General features: G+C 27.3%; 2 protein-coding genes across 10 annotated transcripts; one reads left to right on the forward strand and one right to left on the reverse strand.

Moving 5' to 3' along the window:
• Positions 1 to 1,704: 1,704 nt before the first annotated feature.
• On the forward strand, positions 1,705 to 9,750 carry LOC112603153 (protein pigeon). 3 transcript variants are annotated; one of them, XM_025351597.1, is made up of 18 exons: positions 1,705 to 1,724; positions 1,833 to 2,028; positions 2,125 to 2,252; positions 3,172 to 3,241; positions 3,300 to 3,491; positions 3,607 to 3,647; positions 3,744 to 3,920; positions 3,992 to 4,159; positions 4,553 to 4,709; positions 5,427 to 5,737; positions 5,800 to 5,976; positions 6,384 to 6,617; positions 6,693 to 6,872; positions 6,943 to 7,163; positions 7,826 to 8,040; positions 8,814 to 9,020; positions 9,114 to 9,188; positions 9,590 to 9,750. In XM_025351597.1, the coding sequence occupies exons 2-18, from the start codon at positions 1,956 to 1,958 to the stop codon at positions 9,664 to 9,666; spliced, it is 2,703 nt and encodes a 900-aa protein (XP_025207382.1). In that variant the 5' UTR covers positions 1,705 to 1,724; positions 1,833 to 1,955; the 3' UTR covers positions 9,667 to 9,750. The 3 variants fall into 3 exon arrangements, with proteins under 3 accessions (XP_025207382.1, XP_025207383.1, XP_025207384.1); XM_025351598.1 differs by having other exon boundaries at positions 1,708 to 1,724; positions 1,937 to 2,028; XM_025351599.1 differs by lacking the exons at positions 1,705 to 1,724; positions 1,833 to 2,028; positions 2,125 to 2,252; positions 3,172 to 3,241; positions 3,607 to 3,647 and having other exon boundaries at positions 3,403 to 3,491; positions 9,590 to 9,748.
• Positions 9,751 to 9,875: 125 nt separating this feature from the next.
• LOC112603144 (endoplasmic reticulum metallopeptidase 1-like) lies at positions 9,876 to 15,581 on the reverse strand. 7 transcript variants are annotated; one of them, XM_025351583.1, is made up of 16 exons: positions 15,450 to 15,581; positions 15,376 to 15,386; positions 13,579 to 13,654; positions 12,914 to 13,499; positions 12,596 to 12,855; positions 12,411 to 12,531; positions 12,172 to 12,347; positions 11,978 to 12,107; positions 11,662 to 11,891; positions 11,404 to 11,596; positions 11,156 to 11,340; positions 10,913 to 11,068; positions 10,620 to 10,828; positions 10,439 to 10,554; positions 10,202 to 10,377; positions 9,876 to 10,109 (listed from the first exon to the last, which is right to left on the reverse strand). In XM_025351583.1, exons 3-16 carry the CDS (start codon positions 13,591 to 13,593, stop codon positions 9,945 to 9,947), a joined length of 2,718 nt encoding a protein of 905 aa, XP_025207368.1. In that variant the 5' UTR covers positions 13,594 to 13,654; positions 15,376 to 15,386; positions 15,450 to 15,581; the 3' UTR covers positions 9,876 to 9,944. The 7 variants fall into 7 exon arrangements, with proteins under 7 accessions (XP_025207368.1, XP_025207363.1, XP_025207366.1 ...); XM_025351578.1 differs by lacking the exons at positions 15,376 to 15,386; positions 15,450 to 15,581 and adding exons at positions 14,469 to 14,746; positions 14,842 to 15,273; XM_025351581.1 differs by lacking the exon at positions 15,376 to 15,386 and having other exon boundaries at positions 15,445 to 15,581.
• Between the last annotated feature and the right edge of the window lie 4,977 nt (positions 15,582 to 20,558).

Consider the following 20,558-nt stretch of genomic DNA (forward strand, 5'->3'; position numbering starts at 1 on the left):
TTAAAATTTTAATACTCGCACAGCTTTACCAAATTTTTCAACGAGTCAGTTATAACTTTTAACATCGACTTTGAGTAAGTATTAAATGTGCAACGGAAATGTATAACGCTTTGTTTAAAATCATTAAACATATCAATATTTTATTATTCATTTATCCATTTATCTCTTAACATTTTTGTGTGCAACATAACTGTCAACTATAGTAATTACTAGTAATAATAAATTGTCTTTAAAGTGCTTAAATCATTAAATAGGTATTAACTATTAACTATTTTTAGGTTTCGAGCGGAGCGATGATATATTGATTTTACAGTGATGTATTGATGTGAATGGGTTTTTTTTTCTGCGTTTGTAAATACAATAAGAAGTCGATGAAATGATTTGATTTCAAAAATGGCGATAGTTTCCGATTCCGATAACAAGTTGGATCTAGTTGGTTTTTTAAGAGGGTCAAAATTTCTAGTTAGTACTTTTTTTCATAGTTACAAAAAAAAAAATTAAGGAACAACGAGAATTTAGAGTAGATACTTGAAATTTTTCTTATGTTATAGTTATATTATCAAAATTTTTAAAATTCTTTGACTATTTAGCATTTTATTGGCATGAAAAATGTTCAATATATTTTAGTTTTTTTCAATTAATATCTATAAAAATGATTTACCGAGTCAAAGTTCTTGAAAATGTATAATGTAAGAATGTAAGATTCCACCTACATTATTTTCTATATTTTTATCAAGATGTTAAAATTACATAAGTACAAATTGTTTTGTATGCATTTAAAGTTAAAATTTTAACAAAATTCGTCAAAATTGCAAACAATTTAAAATTATTTTGTAGTTAAAAAATCATAAAAAATTTTTGTTTTGTATCTAAATCTTGAAAATGTAATACAATATTAATTATAAATAGCTTATACTAAAACCTTAAAAATCTAAAAACAGATATAAATATTTTTTTATAGACATTTTAAGTTTAAATTTGGACGAAATTACTTATTGGAACGATAAATAAAGATGTTAATTATTATTTTGTTATAAATCAAAAACATTATTCGTGGGGATTATTACGTGTATTATATAATTATGAATTTCACTATACGCAATTATATTTTTTATTTATTTTAAAATATTATCTATTTATAGGTACTATGAACCTATTTTTATTATTTTACGACCTATTTTTATTATTTTACGGTATTTACAGAAAGATATTATTAAATTTTAAATTATATACAATGCGGTAAATATATTTATATTATTATAGTAATTAAATACTCAAGTTTAATAAATAAAAAGTTTTTGGAAAAAATTAAACCTATTAGGTAATCCATCGTAATACGCATTTACATTTACGTTTGTTTTCAAACCGCTGTAAACATTTTTTTCTCAGTAAATTATTTAAATGTGATTCATTTAGTTTTTGTGAAACATAATTCTCCCTCAATATAGACGATTTATTTGCTACATTTACTACTTTCAATAATTATTATAATAAATGCTTAAAAACTTAATATAAATGATGATCATGCACTAATGATAGTGTCAATCTCGACGTCGAGTTGATATCAGATATTATATCTCCAAATATCAACCAATTTATTATAACTTGTGATACTGATATCAAAATTGATAAAAATTAAATTTTACCTAGTGGTGTTTTGTTTATTTAGATTTTAGAAATGTTCATCTATTCATAAAAGTTAATAATACGATAATTATTAATTTGTAAGTACTTAAACTAAACTGTAAGCTTTTCTTATTTTAAAAGAAGTTGTTTTATATTTTAAACTTACTTATTATTCGTATTGTTTTAAATATTATTTACATTTTTAGGTGACTTGTTATAAATCTATATAGATGTGTTCCAATAATGAAAATTAATATTATTCATTTAGCATTGAGCTACTAAATAGTTAATTGTTCGTTTATTTAATTAGCTTAATACAGACAAAGACAATGACTTCAATATTACAAAAAGTGTTGGATATTCCCAGTGTAGTATCTCATTTGTTAGAGGTTGATATTAAAGGTAAGGGCTAAATGCCTTGCGAGTAGTTAATTCACAATTTTTCTGTATGCACTAGTGTACCTAACATTTTACTAATTTCTTTAATGTATGAAATAGATATTACCAATTGCAAAATTTTGGGACAAGAACAAAATGGAGAGTTTATTCTCTGTTGGAACTTAAGTGGTCAAGGAGGATCTTGTACCGCAGTTGGATTGTTTTTTTACACCATCAAAAAAATACAAGTGAGATCAATTAGATGTTATTACTGCTGTGGTCTACTAGGGATGCAATATTTCTGAAATGTCTTTTTACTGTACTTATTATTTATGATATTAACTGGTGGTAGTCGGCAGTCACATAACAAAATTAAGTTCACTGAAAAATTATTTAGATAGTTGCAATAACCAATAAGAATCTCTTGTTTTTAGCCAGTTAAGGGTCCTTCCCCCCTAACAAAAAAATATTTAGAGTACCTACAATAGATCTGTATACCACTAAAATAATTGAATCAAATTTTCAAATTCTTTGGAGTGCACGTTTTTGGTATAATTAATATATTAATACTTTAACAACTGTTTTGTCTATAACTAACTCATAGATTGGTTAACTATATTTATTTGTTTTATAAATACAGCCCCTCATGAGACCATTTTAATAAATGTATTACAAATATGCAGTGTAAAATGATCATTATGTGGTATGAGTGTATGACATACAACTGATGAACGTTTGTTTCTAAATATTGCGAAGCATTAAATCTCAAGTATGTTCTGATTAATGCGACTCTACTGTACTATTATTCCAATGAATAGAGTTTACAAAAATATTTTCATTGATACATACTCTAAAAGTACACAGTTTAATGTATACTATTTATTTTTATAATTTCTAACAATACCAGATTGTCTAAATCTATCTTAATTTTTTACTTCTATACTATTTTTTTTTTTTTAACTGATAAGATATTTTTTGAACTTGATAATTGTATGTAGTAATAATTTACTAATACGTTATAAATTTATATAAATTTGTAAATTGTAGTTAATCAAGTAATGAAATCCCCATAAAAATTAATAATTATTCTCTAAATTATGATAAGTTTTTCATATAGGTATAATTATATAAAACAAAATAATTTATTTTAAATTATTTAATTTTCAGGTTTTAATTAAGTTTAAGCATTTGGTGAATATTGTTCAAGCTTCAATCAATTATAAAAATTCAATTCTTGGTAATACTATTACTTTTGTTAGACATCAATGAATTTTATTTTAAATATTTACTTTCAGGCTATGTAACCAAAGAATCATTTGAAGACTGTATGGAATATTATCGTGTTTTTATTATCCACCTTGAATATCCTGATTTTGATCCAGTTGATTTAAATGTTAACAATCGTCGCCAAACCATGATTCAATTTTTATATAGAAAACGTAAACAGCCAGACAATGATCGCTTTTTAGTATTTATTCATGAAACATGTAAGTTATTTTGTTTTAAAATATTTTATACTTATAATTTCATTCATGAGATTATTCAATTGAAAAACAATCGAAATCTAACAACTGATAGAAAATTAATATTGCTTAAATTTAGCTATAACACTTTATCAAGTGGAGGAAACTGATATTGTAAAGGTGAACAGTTTTCATAATAGCATGCTAAACATTATTTTATAGTTTGCCTTTTATTTACTATATAATTATTTTATTGAGTTTTATTGTAATTTTTAGAACCATTTAAATATAAAAAAGCAAGATCAAGTTGTGAATCAATTTTCATGGGCTCAATGGGAACCTCAGTATCAATGTTTATTTTACATTCATTATTCAAATATGGCTAACAGTAATTCAGATGAAGCTAGTCTCTCTGCTTTACAATTTCATGATGAACCTCAACATGAAACTGTGGTATTTATTTAGTATATTTGATGTAGTATAGTTGTTTTTAGTTATAATTTCAATGTTAAAAAATATTTTAGTTAAATGTCCCATTAAACCTGCCAAACAGAAAGAGAACAGCTGAAAATCTTTCGAATGGTTATTTTGATATTCCTGTACCATTGTGTGTTCATGACAGTATGTTAGATGTCCGAGTGTTGTCGGATGCACGAGGATTTGTTGCAGTTTGTCATTATTATTTATATCAAGTATGTAACCTATTGTTTTATATTTTTATAACTATATTGCAATTTAACATTTTATTTTTATTTTTTACCAATATCCAATATTTATAAGAAATATTAACTATTACTAAATACTAATTCTATATTTTCTATATTTTAGTATTCTAGTTTTTAAAATGATTGGTTATAAAAACTGAAATATTTTATCTACTTAAGGTATTTGTAAGAAATGTTTTCAAAATAAAAAACTCATTTTTAAATTTATCATTTTTGTGCGAAGAAGGAAAATAATCTGTACTTTTACTATTACTTGTTTTATCTGATTTTTTTGGAATGGTGAATTTACATCAATTAATCAATAAATTGTTATATATAAGTGGTTCACTTAGGTATGAAAATGAATATTATTAATTTTAGGGAGTTAGTGCTCCGTTGGCTAATGATCATTTAAGAACAGTGTATTTGGCTTTTTCCGTTACTCTTTTGCACCACGGCAGCGTAGTACATTGCAATATAGCTGGTGTACCTATGGTTCGTGCATATGAGTCTCGTCCAATATTCACTATGCAAGGAGGTAGTTTCAAATTTTTAACTTTTGAATGTTCTCTAAATTATGACTTATATTAAAAATGTGTGAGGTTTTTTTTATTGTTAATTTATTACATAAAATATTGTCAATAAAGTTTTCAGTAATTGCATGAAAGTATTTAAATCTGTATCTCAAATATTTTGCATGGTGTGTTTTATTAGTAATGAAAGTATTTTCTAAAAATATAATTTGTTTAGTTGAGTTTAATTACTTATTACTATGAGCTATATTTTAAAACATTTGTTTCTATATTAATTTATTTTTTGTTTTATCTTTTTAAATATTAATTTATTGTGATTTAATGCTATTAAAAACTGAAATATTTGATACTTCTTTAATAAGTAAAATTTGGAAATCAATTTTAAAGTTCTACCTAAACTTAATAAGCAATCAATAGATGAATTGGTTACTAATACTTTTGGAGTACTTTATGCAATAAAGTGTCTATGAAATTTTATTAAAATATTTATATTGTTAAAAAGTTAAAGAAATAATAGTGCATAAAAAGATAAAATAATTTGTGATTTGTAGATACTATATTAAGATATTCAAATATTTATTGTTCATTGATTATTATAAATTGCATATTTTTATTGTCTTCATTTATTTAGAAATTGATCTGTTTTTGTTTATAGATAAATATTTATCATATACCAAAAGTTTTCTAATAAATAAGCTAATTATATTTTTCTTATATTTTAGATCAACATTTATTGGTTCACTTCCCCAACATGTGTACATTACTTCTGGATGTAGGCCCTGATCACGAACCAAATTGCCATATTGTTATACCTTGTGCAGATGAAAACAGAAATTGGAAGAGTACAATTGCCACAACCATTGGGTCTGCGGGCACAGTAATAGATTTATCTACAATGGCTGTATTTGAAACAAAAATCACTAAGCGTCACTTAATTGAAGCTTTTAAGCAACCTAATGCCGTACTCACTAATCAACAAGCCATATTACACTATTTTATTGTACACAGGCGAGATATGGATATTGTTAATCAAGTAATGTTTTTAGATTTGACTCTAGTATTGAAGTCATAATAACTTTTGAAAAAATGATATAGCTTTTAAATTCAGTTGTGGACAATGGTTTAAATATTAACTGTTCAAAGTTGCTGCAAGAAATATTAGTGGGAAGTGCTTTTGCCCAAGTCAAACGCAGCTTATTGTCTGATGCTGTAAGCCTTGCAAGATATTTACCTATTACAATATCCAAACATAATATACCATTAGAAGTTAAGGTAATTGTATTCACTTTAAATTAAAAATACATATCTTTTATGTTGCTATTTATTTAGTTCTAAATCAGTGTTTCTTAAAGAGTGGTCATGCCTTGTTAGTGTACTGTGACAATTTTAACCTACATATTCATAGATTATAATATTTGTGTATTCATATACTATGTATTTTTTGGATCTAAACTACTTATTTTTGGTAAATAGACAATATTTTTCCAAAGTGTGTTATGACTTATAATGATGTGCTACTTTTTCTTCAAGAACATGATTAAATTTAAAGGATTTGCTGTATTTTATAAATATATTGTACTCATTAAATTTTTCTTATTTTATCTATTGATCTGTTACTTTTTTATGTTTTTTTCTTTATAAACTTCAAAAAAATATTATTAATAATTGGCTTTGATTAGGTGAATGGATATACACTTTCTCTTTCACAAGAAATGTTAGAAAACCCTAGGGTTATGTTGTTGTCACCTCGACAGAGATTGATACCATTTCGTGATGATTTGTGGACGAGATTATGGGAACTCTTACCTGGTGGGTCTTTTGTAGAAGATAATGCTACTTCGAGGCAAGAGATTCCTCGTTTTTCCAACACGACTGTCGCAGTTAAACTTAATGTATCATTAGTATGTTATCAGGTAATTGAAAATGTCTTTAAGTTTTGTTGTAGTAATTTGATAAAATAATGAATTTTTAATATTTATATTTCTCAGCCTGAAGTGCTTTCTCGATGTAGTACTCCTCTGTCACCCGGAGGATCGATGCTTGCTAACAGTATTGCAAATATTGCAATATCTGATCTATCTCACTCGTTTCATTCGACTTCAGTACAATTACCATTTATAGAAACTGATACTTCAGCAGCCAGTAAACAAGAACATGTCATTTCTGTTGTGAGTTAAACTTAACCATAGCATATAATAATTTTTTATTTTAGTGTGACTTAACTTTGTGTTCTTACAGAACCTCCGAGAACTGAGCATGCATTTGCTGAAACAAAGTTCAATGCGTTCTAACAAACTGCGTAACCGGTCCATGTCTGAACCCAATGCCATGCATGTGCATGCTGTGGCCACCAAGTATGCCTCATCTCAGTTAGAGATCTCTAGATCACTGTGTGCTCATTTAACGCTGGCCGCTGGTGTTGACACAAGATTACATAAGCAAATTGGTTTCCAACTTATGTACGCTAATACCAATAATATTAATTATAGATAATACATAATAGATATTTAATTATAAAATATAGCCTCCTAATTTTTAATAACTTTTATTTTGGTACAATAGAATATAGATTATTCACACTATTTGTGACTAAGGGAAATGTTGATAATCAAACAAGGATTAAAAATATACAATGAACATGAATATAAATGTTATATTTATTTAAAAATAAAATAAATATACCATATGTATAAGTGTAATAAATTATATATATATATACATTTAAAAGTACATAATATAATAAATTTAAATTTAAAATTTAAAAATACATCTTTTTCTTCAAAAATTGTATAGTGTGAATAATTGACTCCACTGTGAAATAATTTGTGATTAAAATTTAAAATCTTTTTTTTGCATGAATTGTTTTTCTGTTTTTTGTAATAAATTTTTATTCTTATCAACCAATATCAATATACAAACCAATATATTAATAACTATTTGTTTAGAATGACAGACCCGTTTACATAATATGTAAACACTGTTTAAAATAGAATTACATTTTGTATTTTGGATGTGTAATTAAAATACTATTTTTAAATTGTAAACAAAGTTCAATCTTTTAACTTTATTATTGTATTATATGTTTATATTTATTTATTTAATTTTTTTGTTGGCTTTTTAGTGACAATATTGAAGACGAACAACGCCAATCACTGTTAACAGTATTACAGAGACTCATACATGCTGCAGACACATTGGCTTTCCCATTGCCTCAAGGTTTTCCATCATTCATCACATACCTTGGGTATAAAGTCATGTCAGCTACGATGTTTAGTCAGTATGTTCGATGCAACACATTTTTGCTTAATGTGGACGTTATGAAGAAAATACTAGCTGGTAAGTAAACTGATGATATCAATACTCTTTTGGTATGATTTGAATATTTTAATAATTAAAAGAATGTGACCTAGTATTAAATTACTCCATAGCTACATGTTGAGATAAGATGACTTATTTAATCAAATCTATATTGATAGTATTGACAATTTTTTTAATGAATAAATCTACCATCTTTGTATGGTAAATGGACTGTTTAAAACCATTGATTAAATATACTTATATAATGTATATACTCAGTACATTGTACTGTTAATGATATAAAATCTGTAAAAATTAAAAAAAATAATTGCTTAAATTTTTTTTAATTTAAATTAATTTTAAGAATCATTTATATTTTTGTTTGACCTAGAACCTAGGTCTATTGATACTTGATAAACGTTAACAGCAAGATTAATTTGACTATGATAATTTTTTGTAGTAAATTATGCATATTATTTAATCAGTAAAACTAAAAAAGTTGCAATAAAAAACGCTTAAAAATAGTAAAAATAAATACCTACTCATGTAAAATAAATAAAAATTAATTGTAATATAAAGTATGTTTTTTTTTTAATATACAAAACTTATTTAAAAATTTAGATATCATATAATGATCTCCTTGGTTAGTTCATTCACAATTATTAGTTTTTATTGTACAAATAGAAAAAAAATAAAAATTTTTTAAATAATAAATATGAATTGCTTATCATATCTGATGGGGTAGCTGATAATGACTGATGTTGATTTGATTATGTCATAACTAATTTACCTACTACATTATACTTCAACAGATATAACAGACAATAAAGATGGAGTATTGAAAAAATTAGATCTCTTACAGAGTTTACCGCACTCAAGAGCTAAACGATTAATGAACCAATGGTCTCATCCCATATCTGTCATGTTAAGAGCAAGAGAACATGCCGCAGAGATTTTGGGCGGTATGTCTATCAGGGCTCCCAATTACCGTCGCAATGTAAAATATCGATCAAATTCGGGTAATCTTAACAGTTTAGCTTTCTGGTTAAGCGCTTAAATTCTGTGTGATTGGTAGTTATAACTGATTAATATAATTTATTTTTTGTATCTAGGTGTAACTTCAGCTTTCCCATCTCATCATCGCATGTCACCATTGGAAACATTTTTAGAACTTCTCACAGCTAAAGGCAAGTATAGCTTATTAACATTTTCTGAGTTGTACTAGTACTTCATTTTTATTATTATTCTTTTTAATTCTCAAGGAAAAAAAAAAAACACTTAAAGGTAGTATGTATAGAAAATAATTACCTACTATTTCACCTTTATTTGGTGTGATTGTTTCAAAGGTATTTTATTGATATTGTTGACTTGGATATCACTAACATAAGTATAATGTGTGCCCAATGTGACCATTTTATATAATTATCAAAGTTTGACTATTATTATTTTCTATGCTCATCATTCTACATTAAAAAATAAGAACTATTTTAATTGTGGTCCCACATTGCATGTACATAATAACTTTTAACTAATATTATTAAATTGGCATTGCATAATTTTTTATGTATTGATATTTTTTTTTTTTTAGCCATGTTGGCCGATATTGATTATAATCTTCTCGTCGACGCTACTGTGACATCTACTAAAGAAAATATGTTCAACTAAGAATGAAAATATTTATATTTTATTTAAAAGTTCCACGTAAGAAAAGTCTTTTATAATCTTTGTTTATAAATTATGTATACTATATATTGTATTTAAATATATTATGCATTGTATAAGGATACAATCTAATAGTTAAATTTAACATAAAAAAAAAGATCATATAAATAGTACCATAAGAAATTAAATTACATTATACCTGTCGAGTTTAATATAATTGTGTATTAAACATCGTAAATAATTTATAATAACAAAGTCCATTAAAATATAAATGTTTGTGTTTATAAAGTGTAAGATTTATAAGCCGAAGCCCAACCAGTCGTAGTAGTCCATTGCGGGAGTTGATTAAATAATTTTTTCAATTCTGGCGTGTATTGATGTGGACCGTGCATTCGATGCCCAGATAATCCAATTTCAATTTGAGGTCCCACATGAGTTTTTGGAACCTAAATAAAATCAATTAATTGTTTAATTATTGTGAGACAAGTATTCGCATCGGAACAACTAATATATTTTATTTAATCTGTGTGATATTTACTACTATATCGATCCAAAAGTCCCATGGAATAATGTCATTGGCGCACGAATAGTACACAAAATAAGTAGGACGGCCGTTCCATAGTGGTCCTTTGAGAGGTTCGCCACTATTTAAGCTCCAATCTTTCAGCGTGATACCGTCGTACAAAGATAACGTGAATGTTATATGGTCAGGACCTGGATATCGAGGAAAAATTTGTTTTCATTTTAAAATAAATTAAAATCAATCAATACATACCATTTGCAGAGAACGAGAGCCTTTGGACATCATTCAATCTGTAATCTCTGTATGTCAAATTAAGACTTAATGGTATATCGACATCCAATGGTTTCGTATCAATCCAATGAGTTTTCCTAAAACAACATTCAACAGGATTAAATCATTTATGCATACAACTTTACAGATTAAGCCAACAAACCATATAAATGTAGTAACTGGTATGAAGTATGGTAGCCCACAGTACAGTTCTTTGTCACACTCTTCCTGACTTATTTGTCGGGCGTTCATCAATTCGGGTGCATGCCTGATAACCGAGTGTGGACTATTCACATCCAGATTTACAATCCACAGTCCATTTTGATGGTCTCTCAGTGAGCCGTTGTAGCCATAAAAACTGCGTTCGACGTGCTGAAAACAAAAATGTATCGAATGGAATTTTATCGTAACGATAATAATTATTTGAGTGTCATTGAAAAAAAAAAAAAAAATTACCGCTATCATAAACCGTTGAGGTGCCAAATTATTAGGATCGCCAGAATACGGGAATCCGAGTGGTGTAAATACTAAAACTAGAAATGAAACTAATAACACAACTGCCAATGAACTAAACACAGTATACACTTTTTGAAGTAGTAACACCAATGGATTCTGAACAAAAAGATGATAAATATGTATTAAACATAAATGTATCAAAAATTCATCGCTAATAATTGTGCCTGCTATGATTCAACTTACATAGAAACTGAATACAAGAGTGAACATAGCTGATGTTATGAGTGACATGACTGATTCAGCGTGATTTCCAGATCCTGATCTACCCATGATAGGGACCACCAAGAGAAGCGCCGCTTGTATCATGTAAGCAGACAACATGAATGGTACTAGCATACAGCCCCAATGTAACCACAATACTTTATAGCCTAATTATTACAAAAATCAGTTTTAATTTTTTGAAAAATATTAATAATTAAAATACACTGTACCGTAATCATTATTTAGTACAGTGTTCTGTAATATAATACTGATAGTGTTGCTAGTAACAAAGAGGGCAACTGCAAATCCTGACCTAATACGCAGCAATACACACAGCAAGAGAATCATAATGTACAACAGTTGATTGCCATCGCGAGAAATGCAGTACATTAAGGACTGAGGGTAATGGGTTCCTTTTTTACCCTGTGAACAAAAATAATCAATGATTTTAAAATATTTAATCAAACCTGTATATTTGATATCCTTACCCACAGAAATTTACGACCAAATAAAACCAACAGAACCATTGGTACTAAAATAGTTGGTGTAATATATAAAAATAAGAGCCAAGCTGGTTGAGCAAACCAACTTAAACGGCGATCAAGCATCACAACAGTCAGTGATAATACGGCTATTGTGAATAGAGTTGTTAACCATATTAATATATTTAAGCTTGAGCACTTAAAACATGATTTAAAATAATCTTTTACACTAAAACCTAAACAAAAAAGGTCCCATCTTAACCAAATAATATGTTACTATATCTGATATATCTTAAATAATCAATGTAATAAAATGTTTTACCTGTAACATGAGTATGACTAGCATTGTACAAAATTACTAATAGGGAAATAATAATCACACTAATATTGATTATATCAGATAATACTTCACTCCAATGAACAATAAATATACCCAAAAAATCAAAAAACACCTATAAAATAAAGTAATTAACATATTATATCTTCATAATGATAAATATATAATAAATTATTTACTAAATTTCCTGTGCTGTACTTTTCAACATCTGAAATTTGAACTGAGTTCACTAGTTTTAAGATTAAAGGTAACATATTATCTCCAGTCCTTTGAAATGTACCAAGAGGAATTTTATCTACCGTGTCTAACTTAGTATGGTAAACATAACCATTAGCTGACCAAGCGAAATCAAGACCTTAAAAAAACAAATAAAACTACAAGTTAAAAATATTATTATTCAATAATTAAATTGTCATACCAGAAACACGGCCAAAGTCACGAAATATTCTATAGTCAGTATCGCCTGGTATAATACCGCTTTGAAATATTTCCTGAGCCATAGAAGAAGCCAAAGGATAGGGCACAGTATCCGAATAAGCCTAAAAAAAAAAATTAAAATACTTAATTTAATAAATTTAACTCGCTATGAATTTCAAGTTTTACTTCCAAAAGCCACGGATGGTTAGGACCAACTTGAAACAGTATTTCTTTACCGCCAGCACCACAAGCTTCCATATTTATGAATGCCCGTATACTAGAGGCCCATTGATGTTGAGTGATGAACCCATGTGACGCTTGCATCATATTTTCTTCAGCCCCATTGAAAAGAAAAATGATGTTATTTTTTAAAGGCATTTTAAGGCGTGATATTACACGTAATAGTTCTAACATAATGGCACAACTGGCACCATCATCGCTTGCTCCTATAAAATAAAATTATTAATAAAAATAGAAAATGTTGGAAATTTTTTTTTATATTACCAGGGCTGTCCACGACTGAATCAAAATGACAATTAATCAGCAAACTATGACGAGATGTTTGAATAGGACCAATTTTAACAACAATATTTTGCACATTCCTGTACACATTTGTCATGCCATCAAGAAATTGCAATGAAAATGATCCACTAACCGTTTGAAGATCCCATTCAATTTTATGTGAAGGATCAGCTTGTTTAATAATTAACTTAATTTCATCTAATAATAGCTTCACTGCTAAAATTTCATTTTCTTTACTTCCTACAGGCCTAGGTCCTATCGATGTCAGTTTAACCAAGTGATCTCTGGCTCTTTCAGCAACAAATCGGTCTGGATGATTGTGTTCATTGGATATTGTCACAGGTTCAGGTAAACTTTTTTCTAGTATAGCTAAAACTGTATAAATAGCAACCGAAATTACAATACATAATAATAAATGATGTGGTCCTGCCGGTATTGATCGTATTCCTTTAGAGTTATTCTCATGTTTGAATACTGCATCCTTAACATGTTTTGGTAAAATATCATATTGTCTTGATGATTTAGTTCGGAAACGTAATTTTGAATTCAAATCTGAAAATGGTTCATTCTGAACAAAAAAAAATATAAACATATATGTCATGTATTGAGTATATTTTAATTATAAAAATAATAAAAAGTTTCATTACTTTGGCACGAATCATGATTAGTATATCCTTTGTTACTCAGTAATTTTTGATTTGGAAGTGTTTCTTGGTAAACATCCTGATAAAAATTAAATATAATATAGAATTTATTAGCATACATGATTAAAAATCTGAAAACCTCCAAACATTTTAAAGAATCAACATGTTTATCAAATATACTTTAGTTGAACTCATCAGATTTCATTATTTAAAAGTATTTGCATTAAGTCATAAAATACTTCATTAAAATAACCAATGAAATCATACAGCAAAAAAATAATCTATTTTAAAAACGCTGTGGTGTTATAATAATATGTTTATTATTTTTATTAATTAAGCACAAAAAAAAAAAAAAAACAAGACAATAAATATTTATATTTAAATAAAATGCTTTGTTTGAATATAATTGAGAATGAAACATTGAAATCGAAAAATGCGACTTAATCAGTGAAACTTTAAATGCAATATTTACACAAGTCTTAACCATATGTAAAATTATAATTTATTATATATTTCATTAATCGATGCTTACCCAAAATCTTTATAGGTAAGTAAACGTACTTGTTTATTTATTTTTTTTTTTTTTTGTAATAGGAATCGTTTTATTGTTTGTAAGTCAGTCTTTGAGGTTTTTATACAGACAACTGACGTCTGATTAGATCTGAATAAATAATTGAAACGGGAATACGGCTTAATAGCCTTTCCTTTGTGACCTAAGCATTATTATAATATAAAGGATATCGTAACAAAATGACAAATGACAATGTATTATTCGGTTATCGCCGCAATATCACAACTGTACTATCAGTTTAAAATAATAATATCACACCGTATCTTATCAGTCGATTTGTATCAATGTTTTATGTTATTGTGCTTAATATATTATTATGTACCCGTGGTGGTGTTATCAGAAAAACGATTCCAAAGAGTATAACATACTGACGGACGCAATTCAATAATTTCGCATTCGCGTCAACAACGAACAAGGAACCTCGACTGACGACTTGCGCGCGCGGGCGTGGTTTACTTTACTGGTGACTTGACTTTACTAAGTAGTGAGTTCGAGTTCACTGCGCAGCAAGCACACAGACGGTGGACTTTGTGGGGACGACGGACTAGCGTTTAATTGGATAATGCCTAATAGCTGACCTGACTGCCGCCGCGGACGTTCCTTGTGGAATTGCAATTTGTTATGAACAAAAATAGAATATCATCAATGAACATTATGGTGCCGATATAAAAATAATCAATGCGTACGTGATTTACCTTCGACCGTTCATAATACACTTATAGCATGGTTGTTAAGAGTAAAGGCCAAATCTGGTAACGAGTTTTTACCACTCGGCTATTTGCCATAAACAAACATCGCAGATTGTAAACATTGAACACACACTCATAAGTAAACTAACAAAAATTATCTATACAAAAAAATTAAATAAAAAGAGGTATTGCATCAATCCGACGCGTTAATGTAAGTGCAATAACGATACCTATTGTGTGTAATATAGGTACACTAATAATAATGCAATCAGTGCGTTTAAATGTTTTAGTTTGATTAAATTTATAACGCCGATAAGAAATTAAAACGTTTATCTGAACACTTCAAACGTTAATAGTTAAAACGGTAATAACGAACAACGGTGAAAAATCAAAATGCATTAATAACACAACGTTTGGGTCGCCTAACGAGTAACGGCTGTACACTAAGCATACACCTGGTGTTTAGACCTATGATTTTGGTCATCCGTGAAGTTAGCGGGAGTAACTGGTCTATAACTTGATCATCACTATAATACGTACCCAAGTTTTAACTGTAACATGTAAAATATTGTATTGTTATAGTATGATTTATTACACATTTACACATACTTAACTAGTAACTACTGTGTGGTGTCTGGTGTGTAGAATAGTTGTCGGACAATCGTTGAATTAATTGAAATATTACAATTTTACATTTATGACCGATCAAAATCTGTACTTTGACATTGAAAAAACCAGTTGCTGCTGCGCTATTCCATCATACATAAATTATAATGCATATCCGAATATGCCTACCTCTATTTATAGGATAATGCCGATTCGGCCTTCTGGATGTGTGAGAAGGGGATATGGTGTAAACGGTAAAATAAAATTGTGGATGTCACTTTACTACTTTAGCTAGTTTCAAGTTTGCTGTATAATCGATTTCGAATGAATTTCGTCATCGAGTGAGTCGCTGTAATGATAATGTTTTCATTTTAGGTAAACCATTGCTAAGGCAATTTTCGTATTATTGCTTTGTTAATTTTAAGGTGGAAATTTAAAAATAATATTGATAATTTTTATTATTGTTATTTAAGTGATAGCAAAGTAAAAAAAAAAAAATAATTATGAATTTCCGATGATAGAATCAGCCGCGGACCCGAGACCCAAGGAGGCCCTTTGCCCCCTTTTCCTTATAGACTCTAATTTTTAATTTTTTTTATATAAAATGTTTTATAATTCATGTAAAATTAATTTAACCAAAGAATTATTCACTTTTATTTTATTTATTTTGTTGTATTGATAAACCAGAATTTAAATAATAATATTTACCCATTAGCTTACACAGTATTTACACTGTTAACTTATTAACCTATTTTTAAATATGCATGCAGATAAAGTTATATAAAAGTATCAAAACATGCCCTAAAAAATTGTAAATTCTAGTATTTTTGAAATTGTTATCAAAATATGAAAATCGCTGTTTAAAAAAAAAAGAAAAATTTTTAAATTATTTGTTTACCGAGGTACTCATAAGATACCTCCTTAGCCTTGTTTTTAAACAATTCAATTCAACTTGATTTTATTAAAATCTATTTTTTGTGTATGAAACAAGTTCATATTTTTGATAGATCAATTTTTTAAAATTATCGAATTTAGTTACCACTTTGTATGGGTTACATAACTACACGAGTCATCACTTAGTGACTAAGTTACCTAATTAATTTAGGTATCGTTGTCTTGAGTTATTCTTTGCAGTTCTTTTACAAAATTATTTTGTCATCTTCTACTAACTTAATACTGGAAGCAGTGTTTATTTCAGAGTTCTATCCCGGGGGGGGGGGGGATATCGTAAATTTTTAAAAGGGTACAATAAAACAAGATCAAATAGGTAATGAAGGGAAGTAAAAATAAATCTAAATTACATAGGAACATTATCATTTTTGTAGTTTTTGTCCACATAAGAAGTGATCTTATTTAATGAGTAATGGCCACCAGTACAACCATAACCTCTATCATAATATTTATTTTATTTTATTGTTAGTTGACGTAGTAAGACTTACATTTTTCTAGGGGTATTACCCCCCTCCTCCCGATTATTCCCTGAAATAAACACTGGTTGGAAAGTATGGATTTATTTATAATTTGTCAGTACCTATCCCTCATATAGTTTATACTTTAAACTATTCCAAAATATAATAATTCCAATGCAATTATTTATAATCTAATTATTCTATTTGTATGAACTGTACTAGTCTCATACATAAAATAAGGAATCGTTTAAATACACGTCATATTTCTCAAATTTTTAGAAAATGTATTGGACCTTAATGTTTATGTTCTGGAGATTCGGAAGACATTTAATCGACTAGGTACTTGTTATCTTTTGATGGCCAAAACGCCCAAAACCAAAAAATAAAATCATAAAAATAATACCATCAACAAAGTTGATAAACATTAAATAATAATATATAATCGTTCATTATTACAACTTGATCATGGCTTAGATTAAATTTTTATTTGGTCATAAAAATATAACCATAACATTTTACTACTGAAATTGTAATCAACACTTACTATATACTGTTTAAGTACATTCCACGCCACTGGTTGTAACTTGTAAGTCTTGTGACCAATCTCATTTTGGCAAAATCGTAGTGATTTTATCGTAAGATTTAATTATGATTAATAATGACCACACGTAGTCAATTTATCGTTGTTGTTGTATTTTACTTACTTCTTATATTATAGGTACACACTACACACATACACTTTAAGTAATATAATATTGCTAACTGGAAGATAATAATTAATAACTATATAATTTTATTATTATTAATCACGTATGTAAGCACCTCAATAATGTATTTTCGTTGTATTCTCATGATTAAATGTACTAACTTTATTAATTCTTAAAATTAACATTTTACCCAGTATCATTATATTTTAATTATTATTTATGCGTATTAAATCATATTTTTATAATTGAATAATAATATTTATCTTATAATTATTTATAATTAATATCAGAGTATTTAAGGCGCTACAATTTTTTCCAAATAAGATTGGTTACAACTATAGATTTGACCAAGCAAAAACCGGAATATAACGTTTTGCTCAAGTATCGTTGGCAAATTGCGTTTTTCTTGGGCGTTTTTGAGGTTTGTCCGATTTCGAATTATGCCCGTAACTAATATTATATATACTTACTATTAAAACGTTAGCTATGGATATATAGATTAATACTGTTACTATATATTATTGATTTAGAAACTTTGATTAACTTATGTTTATGGGTATGGTTTAAACACATTTTTGAAGGGGATTGAGGTAAAGGCCTTCTTCACAGTAATCCAAAGCCTAACACAGATTATATAAAATACGAAAAAATGTATATTTTAGTTTCTGGATTGATTGGATCAATTCACGTTTTACTTTCATCTATACTTAACATATCATAATATATCTAGTAATAATGAAATATCATATACTTAATATCTATATTATATATTTATATGTACATATCATTATGTCAATGGATCTGAGCTGTAGAAAAAAATCATGATTGACATGTTCCCATTAACTTATATATTTTGTAAGAGATTTTGAATGTCTTATCACTTGCTATACGGCCTATACGTTATAAGTGTTATAAGATCTAACTAAAAATAAAAATAAAAATTATTAGGTAATTAATTATAGTAATTAAATAATTAATAATAAGTAATAAATTATGTATTGATAAAATATTAATTATCAAAACTCTTATATTATATTACTATGAATATTACTAGGTGTAATAATATTATGTAACATTATTTTATCCTTGATAGATAATATTTATGTTTTAAGTACCTACCAAACTTCAGAAATTATTACAATGAAAATTAAGTTACACATACGCTGCAAGAGTAAATGTACAATTTATACGTAAGAAAAATAAAATAAACAATACCTAATTACTTTTTTTTTATTAAATATATATTATATTATTTATATTTATAATTATAATATTATTCTTTATAAAAATTCTCGTTTAAACTTTAAAAATATTCTGATTAAAATTAAGATGCAATGTTTTTCTATAATTAATAATAATTTAAAAAAAACAGTTAATGATTAAAATTATTACTTTGCTTTACTTACCTACCTACTGCAGCTTATATATTATGTAAAGTCATAGTGGTTTGGAAAGTAACCCCTTTGCTTATTCCTATTTCAAATGAGCTAATTGAATTTTTCTAATACATTCACTAATCACTAAATAAACTTCTCTCAAATTACAAATTACAATGGGAATCTTTAAATTATTTAAACTGTTTCAACGTACAATGTCATAGTTGTAAAAAATGGAAAGAATAACAATATATTTAAATATCTATCTTAAAATACCTAAAAAGTATAATAATTTTCAAAATAAGTAGAGCAATTATCATTAGAATATATCTAATTCTACAAAAATTGCTGGAATTTGCATATAAATCACCAGTTATAATATGATGGCTATACATTTTACAATTAAATATTGAATTTGATAAGAAAAAAAAAACAAAATAGAAGATTAGGTGTCCGTAAATACGTTCATATTCATGGGACATGGATCTAGCGATTATTATTTAATGATCTTATTAAAATTCAATACGTTACGTGTACAGTTATGTCTTGGATCGTATACAATGTTATGATCTAAGCAGAGTTAAGTGATCTTATAAAATCGGCAGCACCCCACCTAATCACCAAAGATACGAATTTATCATGCAACGATCATATCAATAAAGATATATCGAGAATTTAAAAAATGTAGTATTCATTAAATGCACTATAATTATACAAAATATTTTATACAGTATGAAGTATTCTATAAAAGTTAAAAGAAATTATAATTAAGCGGCATGACCTTGCGGACATTATGGTCAGAATCAAAATGTACGAAAATAATCCACGCATCGTTTGCTGCGCGAGCCACGAACGATGCCTTAGAGCAGCGTTTCTCAACCTATGGTACGTGCACCACTAGTGGTACGCAGAAAGCTCAAAGGTGGTACTTGAATGAAAAATAAATATTTATCATAAAATAAAATATTATTATATACATAAAATATTATTTCGTTTATTTGATTACTATAAACAAAATAGTCGGTTTTACTCACATTAAAGATAGGCATTTTGATAAACGATAATCTCTATAATGTTGTAATGCTTGGTCGATTTATGTTTTAACAAATAGTACATGCTTAATTTTACTTTTGTTTAATAAATTTTAATATTTTAATATATTTCTAAATTAAATGGTGAGTGAAAATTTTCTAGATGTGTAGGTGCGGTATACTCGGAAGTTAAAAGGTTGAGAATCGCTGCCTCAGAGTAATAATAACGATTTTAGTTCGTATTGCACTACCACATACATTTATTTTGACTTCATACGGCTGCAGCTTAGTTATTAATCAACTTTGATTTTACAAACCTATGTGATATACACGATGACATTCGAAATTTTTAAATTTTTGAAAATACATGTTTATTAAATTTAAGTTGATTTGACTATACATTATATGGGCAGTAGTATGTAGTATTAGTGAGCAGTTAATTATTATAATTTAACGTCGTATCTGTTGGTCTTGGATAGGTTAAAATTTAAAAACTACCCGTTATCCAATGAGGAGGGATACCTGCAGTGAACGAATCATAGTTATAGTTCACAATTAACACTATATAAAAATTAATGTACCATATTTCTGATA

This window comes from Melanaphis sacchari, unplaced genomic scaffold (genome assembly GCF_002803265.2).
Source record: "Melanaphis sacchari strain LSU unplaced genomic scaffold, SCAv2.0 Contig98_pilon_pilon, whole genome shotgun sequence".
Taxonomy (NCBI): Eukaryota; Metazoa; Arthropoda; class Insecta; order Hemiptera; family Aphididae; genus Melanaphis; species Melanaphis sacchari.